This window comes from Mesoplodon bidens, assembly GCF_964165515.1.
Source record: "Mesoplodon bidens genome assembly, chromosome: 1".
NCBI lineage: Eukaryota > Metazoa > Chordata > Mammalia > Artiodactyla > Ziphiidae > Mesoplodon > Mesoplodon bidens.
In genome coordinates, this window is record NC_138176.1 from 182,873,986 (window position 1) to 182,893,218 (window position 19,233).

At 39.8% G+C, this 19,233-nt stretch overlaps 2 protein-coding genes across 5 annotated transcripts in view; one reads left to right on the top strand and one right to left on the bottom strand.

The window, feature by feature from the left end:
* The window catches only part of G3BP2 (G3BP stress granule assembly factor 2), a 77,160-nt gene that overhangs the window by 12,693 nt on the left and 45,234 nt on the right, over positions 1–19,233 (bottom strand). For 2 of the 4 annotated variants that reach the window (XM_081224478.1, XM_081224477.1), the window contains exons 1-4: positions 17,947–18,086; positions 3,854–3,972; positions 1,246–1,327; positions 306–479 (exon numbers count right to left, since the gene is read on the bottom strand). In XM_081224478.1, coding sequence (XP_081080604.1) covers positions 306–479; positions 1,246–1,327; positions 3,854–3,972; positions 17,947–18,048 — 477 coding nt within the window. In that variant the 5' untranslated portion in view covers positions 18,049–18,086. Of the gene's footprint in view, positions 1–305; positions 480–1,245; positions 1,328–3,853; positions 3,973–17,946; positions 18,087–18,139; positions 18,368–19,233 lie in introns of those variants that run through there. The other 2 variants (XM_081224480.1, XM_081224479.1) reach the window with 2 other exon arrangements.
* Positions 12,682–13,302, top strand: LOC308619836 (E3 ubiquitin-protein ligase ARIH2-like). Its single transcript, XM_081239047.1, has one exon. The coding sequence runs from the start codon at positions 12,952–12,954 to the stop codon at positions 13,228–13,230; it is 279 nt and encodes a 92-aa protein (XP_081095173.1). The 5' UTR covers positions 12,682–12,951; the 3' UTR covers positions 13,231–13,302.

Below are 19,233 nucleotides of genomic sequence, written 5' to 3' on the forward strand. Positions count from 1 at the left end.
TTAACAAACAGAATTTTTCCATTTTGTTTAATATGTAACCTATTAAATAATAATATACTTTTAATATTATTTCTATAATCTTAATCATCTATTTACACATTAGTATCAGGATCTCATTTTTACTTCTAAATAGTCAAAGCACACACACAAAGCTCAAATAAATTAATCAACAGGTCCAATACATATTTCTCAAAATACGCTACATGCATACTTATACCTGCAAGAAGAAACTCTGGCCACTTCAAGCAACTAGTAACAGTAAAATGAAATCACGTAAGTGAAAATTAATTGAAATTAAAACTTACTTCAGGAGCCAGAACAAAGGTTTGCATAAACTTCCTCTCTGGCTGTCCACTATTAGACAACAAACCCATGACCTGGACCACTACTCCATCACTCAAGGTTGCATGAGCATCCACATGACGAATTTTAGTATGACATTCGCTGAAGTTCAGAGATAATACTTTGTGGTGTATATCCTTTATTAGGAGAAGAAGGTGGGGTGGAAATACAAATTCATGATATTGCATTACCTTTTCAATACTACAGACTTTGATTTCCTCGCAACTCTAGCATCTTAACTGCCTCATTTGAATCCATTCCACCATGCTATGCGTTACTGACAGACTAATGTTTCTAGAACCACTAGTTTCAACATGTCACCTCTCTATACAAGAAATCACAATGACTGTCTCATATTATAGGCTTTGTGCAGCTTTCTCCCACTGTTCCGTATTAAGTATTAGTCATTCACGTAAACTGTGTTGACTATTCCTTGACCTCGCACCTAACTTTACTGCCTGTCTGCTGATGCCATTTCTCCTACTTTCAATTTCCTCTTGTTTGGTAAGGCCAAAACCTATCATTCAGAGTCTACTGGAAGTCCCACATCCTCTACAAAGTCATAAGGGTATATACTCCTATGCACTCCTGTAACATAAGGTTTAGCCCACATTTCTATAAATGTTATACATTGTCTCAACTATTTCATGTATAAAATACACCAAGGATATTAAAATGCTCCATTTTCTCTTTTGTATCCCTGCCAGTGTAATACCTGTGCTTTGTACAAAATTGATGTTCATAAGGACTCAAAGCACATTCGATGATTACTGTAACATAATTCTAGTATAGCTGATTACATTCAAAATGAAATCCATGGGCACAAGAAGCTATTTTCCAAATTTCTATCTTACCTCAAAAAAAACTAAAGTAATCTAAAATGCATATGAAATTGATACTTACATTTTGGCCATAAACTGCCTCCTGGGGCTTTCCACTAGCATCTACTCCACCATGAACATAAGAAGAATTCCTGCCATAAAACCTGTAAAACCATTGATAATGATTGACATTCAGTTGTGAAGAGAAGTGTAAGAGGCAGTAGAGTTCTGGTGTCAAACAGACTTAGTTTCCAGGTCTGGCTCTGTCACTCATTAGCTATGTAATCTTGAGATTTACAGTCCTCAAAGTCCAGTTTCCTTGGTTATAAAACAGAACAAGAGTAACTTCTCTCCACAGAGTTGTTGTAAGGATTAAATGAGTAATGACAGAATTCTTAGTGTGCCTGGCACACTAAATATACACTCAGTCATTAGCTATTCTCATCTAATTCTTACCATATCTATATATTTTATTAAGTGGAAAAATGAAATATTCAAAATATATTCTAAACACTGATGCTGTAGTTAATTTACCCATTTCCCCCCCATCAGATACAAAAACTCAGTTATCTAAATTTGGGAATCAGATACTATTTAACATTCAGTCTACTGAGAGTTCCAAATGATTACTAATCCCAAAGGCTTAGGTTAAAAGTTTAGGTTTAAATTAACTGAAATAATTCGGAGACTAAGTTAAAAAAAAATCTACATTATTTCGGCATCTAATTCCTCAATTATATTTTTATACTGCTCTTAAGTACATGACAAATTAGTGTTTCTCTGGTATTACCTGAAGCAATTAGAATTAATATATTCCTAAATTAAGGTTATCAACATGCAAAGTTAATTTTTTCGTAAAGAGAACTCAGCTCCTATAGTAATAAAACATGTAAGACTTCCTCCATGCCAAGCAATGTTCTCAGTGCACTACATACATATTGATTCATTTTACTCTCCTAACAACCTCAGGAGTAAGTGCTATTATCTAAATGAACAATTAACTCCTCAAAGGTCACACACCTATCAAGTTGGGGCAGCTGGCTCCAGAGTCCATGCTTTTAACCATTACCCATATTTTTAAGTTTATATTATTTTCTCTCATGTACTACTGGCAAACATGTAAACAGCTATCATTTTTCTGGAGGACAATTTGGCTGTAAGTGTGTATAAGAAAAGCCTTAGAGATAGTCATACCTTTGACTTAACAATTCTACTTCTAGGAACTTAGTCTAAGAAAATAATTAGAAAGGTGCACAAAAATGCATGTGTAAGGATATTCATTAGTGTTAATAAGTGAAAAATTAAAAACAAGCTAAATGTTCATTAACAGGGAAATCTGTTACATAAGCTAAGTATAAAACAGAAGTTTGTGCTGTTATTTGAAATGATGGTAGAGTCTTGTTTTTCCTTGTTAAAAAAAAAGCTAAAAATGCTAATGCCTACATTGTGAAGACTAAATTTCAGATAATAAAAGGCCTTATTAATTCCATTCTCCCTCAAATTCACATACCCTGTCAATACGAATGTTCATTTTTATAATAGAAAATGTACAGGTATTCCTTTTGATGGGCGGGGGGGTGCGGACGGGAGGAGGTGGTAGTTATATAAAAACACCCCTGGGATAACATAGGGAATATTACACACAGGTTTAACAATGGAGGGGCATAATGCAAAGTAAAACTTTAGAATGCCCAGAATGATTATAAAGAGAACCTATAGATAAAAGAATAAGTCCTTTTAACAGTCTTTCCCACATGAAGTGACAATGGTATATTTATCCTTAACTCACTTGGCTAGTATTCTACAACAAATGTTTGCAGAGCCTAATACTTACAAAGGTCTCACTTATCTTCCACCTGTTAAAAATAAACCAGGTAGGGCTTCCCTGGTGGCGCAGTGGTTGAGAGTCCGCCTGCCGATGCAGGGGACACGGGTTCGTGCCCCGGTCTGGGAAGACCCCACATGCCACGGAGCGGCTGGGCCCGTGAGCCATGGCCGCTGGGCCTGCACATCCGGAGCCTGTGCTCCGCAATGGGAGAGGCCACAACAGTGAGAGGTCCGCATACCACAAAAAAAAAAAAAAAAAAAAAAAACAGGTAGAACAAAAATTATAAATACTACTCATAATATAAATCAATTTTATTTCAATCTCTGGGAAAAAAGAACCTTACAGATGTCCAACTCTTGCCAAAATAGTAAAAAAGGCTACTGTTGCTGTTTTACCAAGGAATACTATCTTGTGGATCAATCAGAAGGAATTTTCACAAGTATGATCACTTAACTGATTCATTTCCTAACATTGCTACAGACAACTCAAAAACAAACAAAAAAAACAAACTTAAGCCTGTGATTTCAATAAAGGCTAGAACCCATTAGTTGGTCAAGTCTGTGGTTTTTATAAAAAAATGAAATATAAAATATCAAGAGTATGTAATTGTGTATATGTGTGTGATGTGTACAGATGTGAATGTGTTATATAATGGGATATAATGTGAGGTGTTTTTCTTACTGTAGATTTGAGTCAAAAAAACTTGAAAAAGACTGGTTTTAAGCCATCAGACTGTTAAAATACTGGGTGTGCTTTGCAAAGGTACTGTCAGGACATAAAACAGTAAAGACAAAATTTATATGTAGTCATATTCAAGAAAATAAAACCAAATAAAAATATCAAATATGCAATTAAAATTTACCTGTGTAAATATTCTGGAGCTTTATTCAGCAAAGTATAATATTGCCTCACAAACTCCCGCCCTACCAGCAGCGGACTGGGCTTCTCCATAACCATTTCTTTGCTGCACAATGTCAAATGCTAAGGGAGCAAACATAAGAATAATAACCATTAAAAGTCATCTTTGTTAAATTCCATGAAGTAAATCTTCTCAGCCATTCAAATGAAAGTAAAGAAAATATCATTTATTAAAAAGTAACTACAACAGCAAAATAATAAATTCCAAACAACTACTGATAATCTCCAACATCTGCCATCTCCCCTTTGTCTCTATTTCTTGATCTCCCTATCCTTCAATACAGGGGGAAGTAGCATAGTTCTCTTTCTAATTCCCAAGAGTCCAGCACTGTCTCAGACTAGGGGCACCATAATAAAGTCTTCCCACTCATAGTATCTTTTTCCTTTGGGGACCACTATCTCCTACATTCTTGGATTCCAACAGTTTATTTTTGAAAATTAGGCAGAGGGCACAAATCAGGACTTGGTGATTACATATATCACAGACAGTACTGATTTTTGTCTTCTTTGTACTCTCTCCTTCTAGGGATTAATTTCACTGTTTTCAAAATGATAATGATTATGATTAAAAATCAACAATAACCTCAACACTCAGATAATGTTTTTTTACATTTGGTGTATGTCTTTCCAACCTTTTTTGCTATTAATTACCTAACTACATGCCATGCACTGTTTACAGTAAATGGGATAACCTAGTGAACAAGACTCTAGCCCTCGACTCTAGCCCTCAGGAGTATACAGTCTGTCATGGAATACAGACAAGCAAACAGGGAACAGAACAGGTTAGGTGCTATGATAAAATATAAGCCCAAAATCTCAAAGATAACGTCAAGCAAATCAAGTACAAAATAAAAATAGAAACACAACCTTTCATCATCTAAAATAAATGATTTATATGTTTATAGCCCCTCAAATAGTAAAAATTATAACATTAGGAATTGGAGAAAAGGGAAGAGAAAAAAAGAAAATTTGAATATTACTTGTTTAAATACATATATATACACTATATACGTGTGTGTGTATCTACTGGGTAAATCAGGATGCAGTTTAAATTCCTGTTAACAAATAAATTTCAACGTAGGTTTCTTTTTCTTTTTCTTTTTGGCTGAACCACGTGGCTTGCAGGATCTTAGTTCCCTGACCAGAGATCGAACCCACACTCTAGGCAGTGACAGTGTGGAGTCCTAACCACTGGACCGCCAGGGAATTCCCTCAAAGTAGGTTTCCTTTAAACAAAATATTTCACAAAGATAGCCCACCATAATCATTACAATTGTGATGCTGTTTTTAATAAAAAACAGATACCAGCCATAATGGAGCCTACAGATAAAACTCTACAATTCTAGTGACTCCCAACTCAACTTTTACATAATGGTCTATTAGGTTCCCTGTTTCTCTTTTTCAACTGCCTTGCAACTCTCATTCGATATTTAAAAAATGTGTTTACATTTTAATATAACTCCTAGCTCCTTTCAAAAATAATTAACTGCTTCCAGTGGCAGGGTCTGGGGAAGGCACAGTGGCAAGAAGCCCTTGAAGCAGCCCAAGAAGCAGGCCAAGGAGATGGAAGAGGACGATAAGGCTTTCAAGCAGTAACAAAAAAAGGAGCAGAAGAAGCTGGAGGTAAAAGTGAAGGCCGTGGGGAAGGGTCCCCTGGCCACAGGTGGAATTAGGAACTCTGGCAAAAACTAAGCTGTTCTTTATGCCTCAGGTGATGGTGACCCTTACTTCCACTGCTGTTTAAACACCTGAATTCTCTTCCACAACATCTGTTGCCACCTCTAGCTAGAATGAAGGGTTGTCTTGGAGCCTGTGGCACATTTTTTTCTTAAATGTTCATACAGTGGCTCATCTCTTCAGTTCATCCTTAGCCACTTCTACCTTAGCTGTGAGGTCAAAGTAAACCCATCCCAGAATCCTGCCAGTCTGCTCTTCAACCTTTGTTCTACCTTGAATTCTGTACCACCCACAATCAAACCAACTCATTAAAAAAAAAAAAAAAAAGTTAATCCACAAAGTAGAATCAGATACTGTCATTTCAGGTGCCATTAGTTTCCCCCAAACCGAAAAACCTCCAATAAGGATGAACAAATTCTAATGCATAAAAGGACTCCCAGGACTTCCTTGGTGGTACAGTGGTTAAGAATCTGCCTGCCAATGCAGGGGACACGGGTTCGAGCCCTGGTCCAGGAAGATCCCACATGCCGCGGAGCAACTAAGCCCGTGCGCCACAACTACTGAGTCTGCGCTCTAGAGCCCACGAAGGACAACTACTGAAGCCCACGCGCCTAGAGCCTGTGCTCCGCAACAAGAGAAGCCACTGACAAGCCCACATGCCGCAAACTAGAGAAAGCCCGTGTGCAGCAACGAAGATTCAACGCAGCCAAAAATAAATAAATTAAAAAACAAAAAGAACTCTCATTTGCTACATTTAAAGTAATGGGGCTTCCCTGGTGGCGCAGTGGTTAAGAATCCGCCCGCCATTGCAGGGGACGCGGGTTCGTGCCCCGATCCGGGAAGATGCCACGGAGCGGCTAGGCCCGTGAGCCACACTACTGAGCTTGCGCGTCTGGAGCCTGTGCTTAGCAATGGGAGAAGCTGCGACAGTGAGAGGCGCGCGCACCGCGATGAAGAGTGGCTCCCGCTCGCCGCAACTGGAGAAAGCCCTCGCACAGAAACCAAAACCCAACACAACCAAAAATAAATATAAAAATTAATTAATTAATTAATTAAAGTAATGAAGCAGGGGACTTCCCTGGTGGCACAGTGGTTAAGAATCTGCCTGCCAATGCAGGGGACACAGGTTCCAGCCCTGGCCTGGGAAGATCCCACATGCCGCGGAGCAACTAAGCCCATGTGCCACAACTACTTAGCCTGCACTCTAGAGCCTGTGAGCTGCAACTCCTGAAGCCCGCACGCCTAGAGCCCGTGCTCTGCAACAGAAGCCACTGCAATGAGAAGCCCGTGCACCGCAATGAAGAGTAGCCCCTGATCTTTGCAACTAGAGAAAGCCTGCCTACGCGCAGCAATGAAGACCCAACACAGTCAAAAATAAATAAATAAATTTATAAATAAATAAAAAGAAAAATTTTAAAAAGTAATGAAGAAACAGTATTTTTATTTTGAATGATGAGGAAGGTTGAAGAACAGTAGACTCACCTAGTAAAATTTTATAAAATAACAAAAATGTGGAAAGTTTACACATTTAAATACTGTAACAACCGATTTAAGCTGTGGGAAGATACTAACTTACCCTCTGAATAAAATAATTATGTACAAAATAATTTTGTCCAAATGGTTAATGACAAAAATACTACTAGGGATTGTTTCTGGGTTTGGGGATTCTTGTGTTTCCTTCTTTTTTTGCCCAATTTCCAGATTTTCTACAGTGAGACTTTGTCATTTACCCCAATTTCCCATCACATTTATAAAGTACATATTCACCTACCATTTTTGTCACCTACGTATAACCAAAGTGAAAAAAAAAAGGTACCAATTACACATATCAATGTCAGAGAAAGATCAAAATACACTAGAGTTACTGTAACAAAGTTCAGGAGAGGCTTCACATTGCCCACTACCTATACAGTCACTAAAGTTGATGGCCATAAGGCCATGATATCAATTTAGATCAGAGACAGGCAAAAGAGGTGGGCAGTGGAGGTAACTTTTACTTGATTACTCAATAAATTATTATTTATTCAAAAAAGGTTAACCTGAAAAGTGAACTTCAAATGGTGAACAAGATAAGGCAGTGCTAATCTGGTAAAAGCTTAACAAATAGCTATACGTAAGAGGCTATGCAGAGTACACTTTTTTAAAGTTACGGGGAGGCTCTCAGAGGGAAGGATAAAATCAAATGAAGATGTTACTTAGAGGATGGTGTTTCAGTTAACTGCACTGACTTAAATGTAACTTACATATCAGTTACTTGCTTCACTGATTTAGTGACTCAATTTAGAAGGCTAAAATATAATCGACTGATGGAAAGTCAACTCCATCAACCAGAAAGTAAAAGTATAGAAGGGGAAAAAGGCAACCTCACTGACTTACCTACTTTTAACAACAGGTTAATTTATGTATTCTACAGAAACAATTGCCATCTTCCAGTGTTCTACCCTGGAGTAGGGAAATTTATTCACAGCAAAGAACCCAAATCATAGGTAAGCAATTTCTGGGATTTGGGTCCTTCTCTATATATGTGTGTATGTATATATATACACAGATATATAAACACACACACACACACACACACACCCCTCTGAACATGAAAGTAAGAAAGGTTTTAAATATCTAAGGCCATGAAAAAGTCACGACCTTTTTGGATCTTATTTCTTAATTCACAAATTGAGAAGCGATCTCTGGTCAAACCTACAAGACTATACAGTTCAACAAAGACAGCCAAGATTTAAGGATACTTATGTACAAAAAGAATCTTCAGAGACTATTGGCCTCTAGCACCTTCAAAGATAAGAGCAATTATCATTTAACACCTTTTTACAGAAAGTGAAATTCCACGTATTAAGCCCTGCTTTCCCACAAAACACTTGAATATGTGGAGACTGCTGTCATACTGGGATGTACAATCTAAAATGTACTCTTTTCCTGTCAGTTAAAAGCAATATCAATCCTATTTATTCATCGAGATACCAACGTGATTACATCTGACTTTCCTTACTACTTACAGAGCTTCAACTACTTCAGAGGTCATTCACTAAGTCTGCCCGTAATTCCTGTGTATCTTAATCAACATCCTTTTATTCCTGTCTCTCTCTCTCTCTCTTATTCATTCATTCATTTATTTATGGCTGTGTTGGGTCTTCGTTGCTGTGCGCAGGCTTTCTCTAATTGCGGGGGCTACTCTTTGTTGCGGTGCGCGGGCTTCTCACTGTGGTGGCTTCTCTTCATGCGAAGCACAGGCCCTAGGCGCACAGGCTTCAGTAGTTGTGGCATGTGGGCTCAGTAGTTGTGGTGCACGGACTTAAGTTGCTCCACGTCACGTGGGATCTTCCTGGGCCAGGGCTCAAACCCGTGTCCCCTGCATTGGCAGGCAGATTCTTAACCACTGCGTCACCAGGGAAGCCCCTCATTCCTGTCTCTTAAAATGTTTCCTCCTCTCCATTTGCCTAGACTAATTTCTGCAGCACATCTACTCCAGCTCTCATGGGAAACTGCTCTATTATCAACTGTCACCATCTTTTCTGAACCTCTTTATGTCCATTGAGAGGGGAATGGAGGAGAGGAGAAAGTAACGCTATAAACACAAATCCAAGACAGCAAAGAAAGTCACAGTGTGCTTCATATCCTGCAACATGCTCAAATTTCCTCAATTTCAAGATCTCCTTTAAAAAAGTTATCGCCCTCTTTCTCTTCTTTCCTTGACCAAAGCTTCAACTTTTAGGTAAACACTTAGGGTTTTTGTTTGTTCTTTAGTTAAAAATCACTAACATAATGGGGCTCCCCCCAAAACAATCTCAGGCTATATGAATATGGACGTAATGTCTAAAATGGACCGACAGTTCTGTTCTAATATGCATAAATTAAATACTGATTGAACAGTGAACGGAAACTACAGGAAGGTAGATTTAGCTTCAATATAATGCAAGAATAACCAGAACAGAGCTACTTCATGAATAGCCAGTCATTGCAGGTATTTATTCCAGAGACTAAACAATTTAGCAGAAATGTAGTAAAATAATATGTCCAACAAATGCATTCATTTGGGCCCAGCTAAAATACTGTTCTCCTGAAAATCTTTCCTGATTTCCAAATAGAATACAATCGTCTTTCCCCTGAATTCTCAAAGTACTTTGGGCCTTTATCATGGCACTTTATTAATCATATTCTGGGGACTTCCCTGGTGGAGCAGTGGTTAAGAATCTGCCTGCCAATGCAGGGGACAGGGGTTCGATCCCTGGGCCGGGAAGAGCATTCCACAGAGCAACTAAGCCCGTGCGCCGCAGTAACTACTGAGCCCGCCTGCCTAGAGCCCGTGCTCCGCAACAAGATGCCCGTGCACTGCAACAAAGACCCAACACAGCCAAAAATTAAAAAAAAAATCATATTCTGACCTAAATTACTAACTGTGCATCTTAGTCTTCCCCTTCTCTACTCCCCCTCTCAAATATTATAATCTAAGTTCTCCCTTAAATGTAATTCTCTGAAAAGTCACAATTCCCAAAAATCCAACGACCTCAGTCTTCTACCTGTCTACACTATCACTGTTGCTCACCTCCTCTTAATGTTTCTAGATTTCTACCATGAGGCAACTTTCCTTCTCATCGAAATGCAGAAGTCCTCAAGGTCTGTCTTCTAATGTGGCAATTTCAGATTGTCAAATGGCTTCACCTTTCAGATATACCTAAATTTATATGTAGTCTCTGCCATGAACTCAAATTTGACATTTTTAACCCCTTGCTAAATACCCACATATGAACTCATAGGTAACCCAATATATCCACCCTCTCCTATAAAGAGAAAGCAGTTTCCTTATTTCTGTTAATGGTGCCACCATCTTGTTTGCAAGCTCAGTCCTAAGTGACTTTCCCTCTTTAAGTTTCAAACTGCAAAATCTAGACAACTCAAAAATTTCTTGGAATTTGTCCCATCCTGTCTGTTCCCATTGAATTCAGACCCTTTCAGTTCTTCCTCAAAAGTCTCCCAAACTTCTGTATCATGTGTAGCATACACTGTATACAGTAAAATCCAAACACCTGCATTCAGTTTGAAGTATAAGGCCTTCCATTGAAATCCAGTCTGACATACAAGGCCCTAACCAACATTTGAAATTATCTTCCATTACACTTCTCACCTCTCTAAACAAATTCTACGCTCTAAGAATATTATACCACTTACCATCATTACTCTAGGCCATTGTCTTACTTCATTCAACACAGGCTGGGTAAATAGGTGGGACAACACAAACTCATTCAAGATTTACCTTCTATATATATATGCCAGATTCTATGCATGGAAAAACAAAGGTGAACATGTCAGACTTGATCTGCTGCTTGGGAGACAGAATTCCTAAACACAAGTATCTAATATGATAAATGTTACAGCCCTACCACAAAGAATGTACCACTTGTATTGGAACAGGGGTAGAAATCTGACATGTAGAAGATGAGGAAATAAGTATTTCAAGCCAGAGCTAAAAGAGAAAAGAATTTTTAGGAGATGACTGTCTCCTCAAAACCACAAAATGCTCCTTCATGCACTTTTCAAAAACCTTCTCAAGATCCTATTCCAACCCTACCTGGCTTTCTTAGCCAGGTCCCTCAGGCAGGATTAATCATTTCTTCTCTCAGTACTACATATATCTTCTTTGGCTCATTTAAGTCCTAGTAATATGTGTGCCTGTGCACAGGCACACCTCTCTCCTGTTTGGAAGACTCCTTTAAGTTAATGCTGAGCATAAGCCTAGCAGTGTTATGCTTCCAGGAGATGCTCAAGAGATAGTCTTTGCAGCATCTACCATTACTTTGTACATAAAAGGATTAAAAAAATTTGTTGAACAAATCTGTGATACTAAAGACCTCTTAAGGGAAGTCCTTGGTGATCCAGTGATTAGGACTCTGCACTTCCACTGCAGGGGGCACGGGTTCGATCCCTGGTTGGGAAACTAAGATCCAGCATTCCATGTGGTGGGGCCATTAAAAAAAAAAAAAAAAAAAAAAAAAGACCTCTTAAGAGAAGTAGCGTACCAAAATACAAAGGTATTTCAATGGTTAATGAATAAAGCTCCTACAAAAGATGTAATGTACAACATGATAAAATATAATTAACACTGCTGTATGTTATATATGTAAAGTTGTTAAGAAAGTAAATCCAAAGAGTTCTCATCACAAAAATTTTTTCTATTTCTTTAATTTTGTGTCTATCTGAGAGGATGGTGTTCAAAACTTATTGCGATAATCATTTCACGATGTATGTCAAATCATCATGCTGTACACAAACTTATATAGTGCTATGTCAATTTTATCTCAATAAAACTGAAAGGGAAAAAAAGCTTATATGGGGGAATGCTAATGAATAAACAAATCATTAATCGTGTAATTCCAAAATATTTTTAAAGTCAGTCTTCTACACTCTAGTTCTTATTTATATGTAAATGTATATACGTGTACACATTCATTTACGTGAACACATACTACTGCAATATGAAGTTAACAGTTTTGAGATTAACTAAGGTCCAAACAAAACAAGTAAAGCAGCTTTAGCACAAGTAATTCTAAGAACTTTTAGAGATAAATCTAAAAAATTTAGCATTACAGTAGACCCACACAATGTAGTCAATTTCTTTTCAAAGGTACCAAAGTAATTCTCTTTTCAACAAAATGATTTTGGAACAACTTGATGTCTACATGTTAAAACAAAAGGAAGTTTGACTCATACTTTGTACCATGTACAAAAATTACCCTGAGATGGACCATGGAACTACATGTAAAACCTAACTCTAGGCTTCTAGGAAAAAGGACAGGAAAAAAACCTTAATAACTTTAGGTTAAGTAAAGATTTTAGATAAGACACAAAAAAATTTTTTTAAACTGACAAATTGGGCTTACATCAAATGTAAAACGTCTGCTCAAAGTCATCAAGAAAATGAAAAGACAAGCCACAGTATGAAAGAAAATATTTGTAGAATACATATCTAATAAAGGATTTATTCCCAGAAGACAGGCCTCTCCTAACTTAATAATAACAAATCCAATTTTAAATGGGCAAAAGATCTGAATATACAGTCCACATCAAGATATACAGATGGCGGCGGGCCTTGACCAGCGTTGGCTTGCCGCCTCCGCCGCCGCCGCTCCTGGACCCGGTTCTTCTGGCCCGGCCCGACCCGGTCTGGCCCGCCCGGGCTCATCGGCCGCGGGGCCACGGCTCCCGATGGAAATTATATAGACTATTTGGGTAACATCTTCCTGAAAGATCTTCAAGAATTACAGAAGACAAAAACACTAATGCATTTGAGAAAGTGGTAAAGTTTGTAGGGAGGGGAAAAAACTGCTTTCCTGATCTGCAACTCGTCTGGATGTTAAGATGTCTGTGGACATGAATAGCCAGGGGTCTGACAGCAATGAAGAGGACTATGACCCGAATTGTGAGGAAGAGGAAGAGGATGAGGACCCTGGGGACATAGAGGACTATTATGTGGGCGTAGCGAGCGATGTGGAGCAGCAGGGGGCCGATGCCTTTGATCCTGAGGAGTACCAGTTCACCTGCTTGACCTACAAGGAGTCCGAGGGTGCCCTCAATGAGCACATGACCAGCTTAGCCTCTGTCTTAAAGGTGAGCAGTGTTGTCAATTCCCAAGTGTAATTCCTGCAATTAAATATGAGCTGCTGCTAAAAAAAAAAAAAAAAAAAAAAAGATATACAGATGGCAAATAAACATGAAAAGATGCTCAACATCAATAATCATTCAAAATTACAAATTAAAACCATGATGACATACCACTAAACACCTTTAATGGCTAACATTAAAATCTAAAAATACTAAGTGCTTGCAAGGATGGGAAAAGTTGGCAGGAACAAGAAAATGGTATAGTCACTTTGGAAAACAGTATGGCAGTTTCTCATAAAATTAAACATACATGTCTCATATTACCCAGCAATCCCACTCCTACATATTTATCCAAAAGAAATGAAGTACATGTCCACACAGAGACCTGTATGTTGTTTGCAGCAGCTTTATTAATAAACACTCAAAACCTGGAAACAACAAAATGACCATTAGCCAAGTGAATGAACAAACTGTGGTATATCCAAATAATCAAATACTTGGCAATAAAAAGAACTTATTGATATATGCAACAATATGAACGAGTTTCCAAAATATTACCTAAAGATAAAGTTAATGCTATATGATTCTACTGATATGTCAGTCTACAAAAATTAAAATTATAGGGCTAAATCAGATCAGAGGCTAGAGACAGAAGGGAAGGAAATATATCTTGATTGTAGTGGTGGTTTCATGACTGTGTATGTCTATCCAAAATCATACAACTGAACACATGAAAAGACCAGTTTTTACTGACTGTAACTTACTCAATTAAAAAAATTTAGCAATACAAATGATTATATATAATGATTATATTAATCATTTCACAAACATTTATGGAGAATCTACCACATACCAAGCACTTATTTGTAAGGTAACCCTGAAATTGACAATATTCAACAGTTCAAAAAATGCAGTTTATTCAGTCTTTCATCTATTATATTAACAAAAATGAAAATGACTGATAATATCCAGTACTGTTAAAGGGGTGGGGGAAAAAGGCTCTTTCAAATACAGTGTTGGTGGAAATATAGTTACAACCTTTTGGAGATGTAATTTTGCAGTTTTAATCAAATTAATTTAAAATGAACACATATAACCAGTAATCCCACTTCTAAGACATACTACAAAGAAATATGTGCACAACTGCACAAAAATAGGAAAGTTATAAAAATAGACAAAAAATACTCTCCACAAAAGTTAACAACGAAATTGTAGAATGCTACAAATCCCATCTTTGGAAAAAAGGCATGATACAAAAAGAAATATACAAGATAATATGTGTTGAGGGTCTAGGGAAAAAAAAAACTACATACCAATTCAGACTACCACTGGTAAACTAGTTACTATACTGTCTGAATACTACAAAGAGTATATATGTACTTTGTAATTTTAAAAAACACTTTAAAATTTTCATTTACTTTCTGATAACCATCTAACATATACATGTTATTAGTTAGAAAACATGGCTCTAGAATAAAGGTCGAAAGTGTGAAAATTCATTTAGACCACAAGCAAAGCAAAAAAGTAATCTTTTATGCCTACAACATTAGTGACAATTTATGGTTAAAGTCTGAGTGTGCTTAAATACTACCAACTAATTGAAGATAAAATTGAGGAGGTGGAGATGGGAGGAACAGTGAATCCGCCTATTGGGACTTCCCCGGAGGTACAGTGGTTAAGACTGCCTTCCAATGCAGGAGGCGTGGGTTAGATCCCTGGTCCGGGAACTAACATGCCATGGGATGCAGCCAAAAACTAAAAAAAAAAAAAAAAAAAAAAAAAAAAAAAGAATCTGCCTGCCAATGCAGGGGACACGGGTTTGAGCCCTGGTCCGGGAAGATCCCACATGCCCCGGAGCAACTAAGCCTGTGCGCCACAACTACTGAGCCCGTGCTCTGCAGCAATAGAAGCCACCACAAGGAGAAGCCCGCGCACCGCAACGAAGAGTAGCCCCTGCTCACCACAACTAGAGAAAGGCCACGCGCAGCAACGAAGATCCAATGCAGCCAAAAATAAATTAATTAAAAAAAAGAGCAATGCGTATCTATTTAGAACAGCAACCTTCAATTTGTTGTGGCACACCACAGAATGAAAGCATCACAAACAAGATCTAAGCACCAGTCACAGAAATAAAAGGTGGCTGTGGATTAAGCTTTCTCTCCTCAGGCCCCAAAGGTAAGGAGGCAAGTTTTCAAGTTCAGAAGCTATTAAAAGTGACCAAGCATTAAGGAAATGGAAATGCCGCCCCACAAAAATTAAAGCGTGTGTTTATATTATGCTTTAAGGTTTAACAAGTAACTACACATTCCTTTACCTCAGTGAAATAGATAGGATATTAGCTTCATTTACAGAAAAGGAAACCATGATGTTTTGAGAGCCTAAGGAAAGGAGTTCAAGGTCCTTCAGTTATAGTTATGAGAGAGGATTTGAAATCAGGTCTCCTCCCTTTAGTGATGTTTTCATTACACCTGCTTAAGAACCACCGCTTATGAAGAACCATCAGGGATGCAAGAATACAAAAAAATTTAAAGTCTGTTAGCTTATTTGATACTGTAGGGAGGAGCCAAAAGGCAGAAAACAGTAACATAACAGGAAATCCAAAACAGTCATCCTAGCATACTACAATAGTGTATCAACATAGGGTAAAATATCTGGAAATTAAGTTAAAAATAAGCTGAGAAACATCAGTCAAGAAACTGATTCTATTGTGTCTGAAGCCAGTCCAGAGTTCTGGGAGATAGAACTTGTTTGTTCTGTCAGCCCTTAAATGTTTCCCAGTGGAGAGTTAAGTCAAGTTTGTCAATTAAATTCTACTGAATTTAAGTTCAGAAACAACCTAATTTATAACTATCAAAACCAGCCTTGAAAAGGGGTCATTCCTCACCTCCATATGCACTCAGTATAAAATATGTGGGAAAAAGTCTTATTTAAAGCAACCTAGAAAATCCTCGTAACAGGCTAACAGCAATAATTCTTCAGGACAAGGAAACTGTTAACCTAAAGACACTATTGGTATTTATAGATTTTCAGTAACTGATATGGAGATTTTCATTTTTGATCTCTCATAAATGAAACACAGATAATAAATATATCTTACTACCAAGAGTGCCAATCCTATTCAAACTCAAGAGCTGTCTGCTAACAACTCAACTGCTCACTAAACACACCCAATACGACTATCAAATTATTAAAGACTTATTTTTCTTCTTCCATTTTTGATCCCCATCCACCCCACAAGCATTCTGGTTCTTTCCTCTTGCTACTTGTTCACCACTGACAAACATTTCAACCCCTGAATATTCAGCAACCTGAACCATAACAGCTCTTAAATAGTAAACAATCCATTTGAGGTCCTTATCCTCCCTACAATTTGTGGACAACCTTTCAGAATTAAACAGCCTCTAGTGATTAAATCATAACACAAGGATACACATGAATAATCCTAAATATTTAAGAAAATGGGAAGATAATATCATCAAAGAAACATATAATTCAGTACTAAGAATTTGAAATTAATCATACCGTCTATTTTTTGAGACCAGGAATTTTGGACATCAAAAGGACCACTGGATACTAATACGGTCAACTGTTTAGAAACTGTTCACATGCCTAAGGCTATATTAACTGCCAAATATGGAGCTGGACAAGGAATTCCCATCTTCTTCCCCTGTAGCATACGGGGTCGCCTAACTGCAGTTAATGATTCACAGATCCAGGTACATGCAATGCTAACGTTTGGAAGACTAGCACCAGGTGTTAAAACCAGTATTTTAACACAAGTTATTATCACAACAATCATATGGGGGGGAAAGGGCACAACTTTGCTATTATTCCAGCTTCGGTGCACGTGGGTTCTGTGGGTTTTTGCTTGTGCTTGATTTTTAAGAGAGCAAAGATACTGCCCCTCCAAAAAAAAAAAAAAAAATCTGTTAAGAAAGTAGGCATACACCGGAGGGAAAAAATTGATCTATGCGGAAAATTGTAGATGCATATCTATACTCTCCCCAAAGCGGCACAGGGCCATCTTAAGAAACCTGCCTTTAAAGAGGCAAGTAAAATTCGATCAGATTCCGCTAACAATATTAACACAATCTACGGACGCTATGTTCCTCCCCTTGACTATCCTTCCCACCCTCCCCAAAAAGACATGGGGGAAGAGGAAGAAACCCACTCCCCAAAGCACTCAAACATCTCTTGTTTTCCTGGGTCAGCAAGAGATCGCCTACATAAAAAGGGCACGGAAAAGGCGTACATTATATACAGCCCGGGTTTCCCAGCTCCTTCGGGATAAACCCGCGGGGGGGTCAGAGACCGCAGAACACCAGGTACTGGGTAAGCAAAGCGAAGGCTGCCTTCAGAGCCGGATTCTGTTTCCGTGCACCGAAATGGTGCCCGGAGGCCGCTACTTTCGCATCTGCGTCGCTTCTGCCTCCGCCGACACAGACTCTTTTCCCCTCCCCCACGGGCGGGGCGGCGGCGGCCTCCCCACTGCCAGGGAACCGGGAATAAGAGCCGCAAGAGTCTGGGACGAGGCTGGTGGGCTCCGCACCCGAAACATCCTCTCGGGCAAGCCCACTCCCCCACGTCCCGTCCGAAGCCTCCATCAGCGCGCCTTTGGGAGCAACTGCGTCCCCTTTCCCAGCTCGCCACCTCATCCCCAACCAACCCCGGCCCCACCTGTGCCCTCGGAGCCCTCCGTCCGCACAACGCGTGCCGGTCACCTCCCTCCCCATGCGGTCTCCCATCCCTCACCTGAGGAAAAGGCTCGGCTTCTCTCTCGCACACACAGCAGCGTAGGCAGCCGGCAAGAACAATGTCTCTCTCTGCAGTTACACCTCCGACACCGGAGCTCATGCACTGGACGGTTGCCTAGAGCCGCGGCGCGCGACGGGAATGTCCCCCTCCGACCACCAGACCGACCGCCCTTCCCGGCCCCCATACACACCTCCAACCAACAGCGGCGGCGGGTACGTCGCGCGGAGGTCAGCGGGAAATTCGCCGAGGACCGGCTGCAGCGGATTCTTCTCGCTCGCCGCCCTCTCCCTCCTCCGACAAACCTCAAACCTCGGAACCGGAGAGCTACGAGCTGGTTCCCCTCACAACCACCTCTTCCCGGGAGCCAGGCACTGCGGCGAACGACAAGGAACACGGACGTCCCGCCCCCTTTGCCACCGCCCCCTCTTATTGTTTTACCCCTGCCGAAAGGGCTGGGGGACCCCCCAGCACGGCTTCAGCCAATCACGCATCTCCTCCGCGAGTTGGACCCAACCTTCTCGCGTCTCTCTGCGGAGCACGCGCAGAACGCCGCCGCGCTCACGTAGTCTCGCGCCCGGAAAGCCGGGGAACCGGAACCGGCGTGAAGCCGGGGCGAGAGTCCGGTGATTTGACGTCACAAGGAGGCTGCCTTTCTCCTGCCCCAAGGGTCCGGCCTCTTCGCCCTTCGAGAGCGCACCCGAACAGGAGCTGGGTCGCTGCAGCGCTGTGCCTTCTGCGCTGTCTTTTGGGGACTTATTTTTCTGGTCCTTTTATGTTATTAAGAGGAAGGGAATTTTAGTGATTTTTTTTCTCTCTGAACTAGGTGTCTTTAGGTTGCTGCTCTAGACGAGAGTAAAAATGCAGCCAGTGGTTTCAGCTGCTTGCACCTTAAACTCAGCCTAGGAAATGGAGGTTTTTAAGCTCCACCGAGAAGTTCAAAATCGTTCAACGCTATATTATGGGGCCTACTGGGTGCTAAGTACTGAGATGTAGAAAAAATAGGACGTGGCCTCCACAGAGAGAAAAAACAGTTCTATTTCTTTGTGTGGTGTTTATCGTTAGGCGTTACTAAATACATACAAAGCATTTTACATGCTAAAGCAGCTAAAAGCTGAAATCCCAGGAGATACCAGGATTACAGACCTGTCCTAGATCTAGGCCCAGACTTGGCCGCAGGGGCATAGCTGGGAAAACACTAGACACTGATTCTCATGACCTTGATTCATGGAAAAAGCCACATCTCCTTACAGTCAAGGAAGCTACTTTGCACCTTAGTTCTGGCAG

Coding starts and splice junctions, on each gene's coding strand:
- LOC308619836 (XM_081239047.1), top strand. CDS start 12,952: ATGTCTGTGGACATGAATAGCCAGGGGTCTGACAGCAATGAAGAGGAC.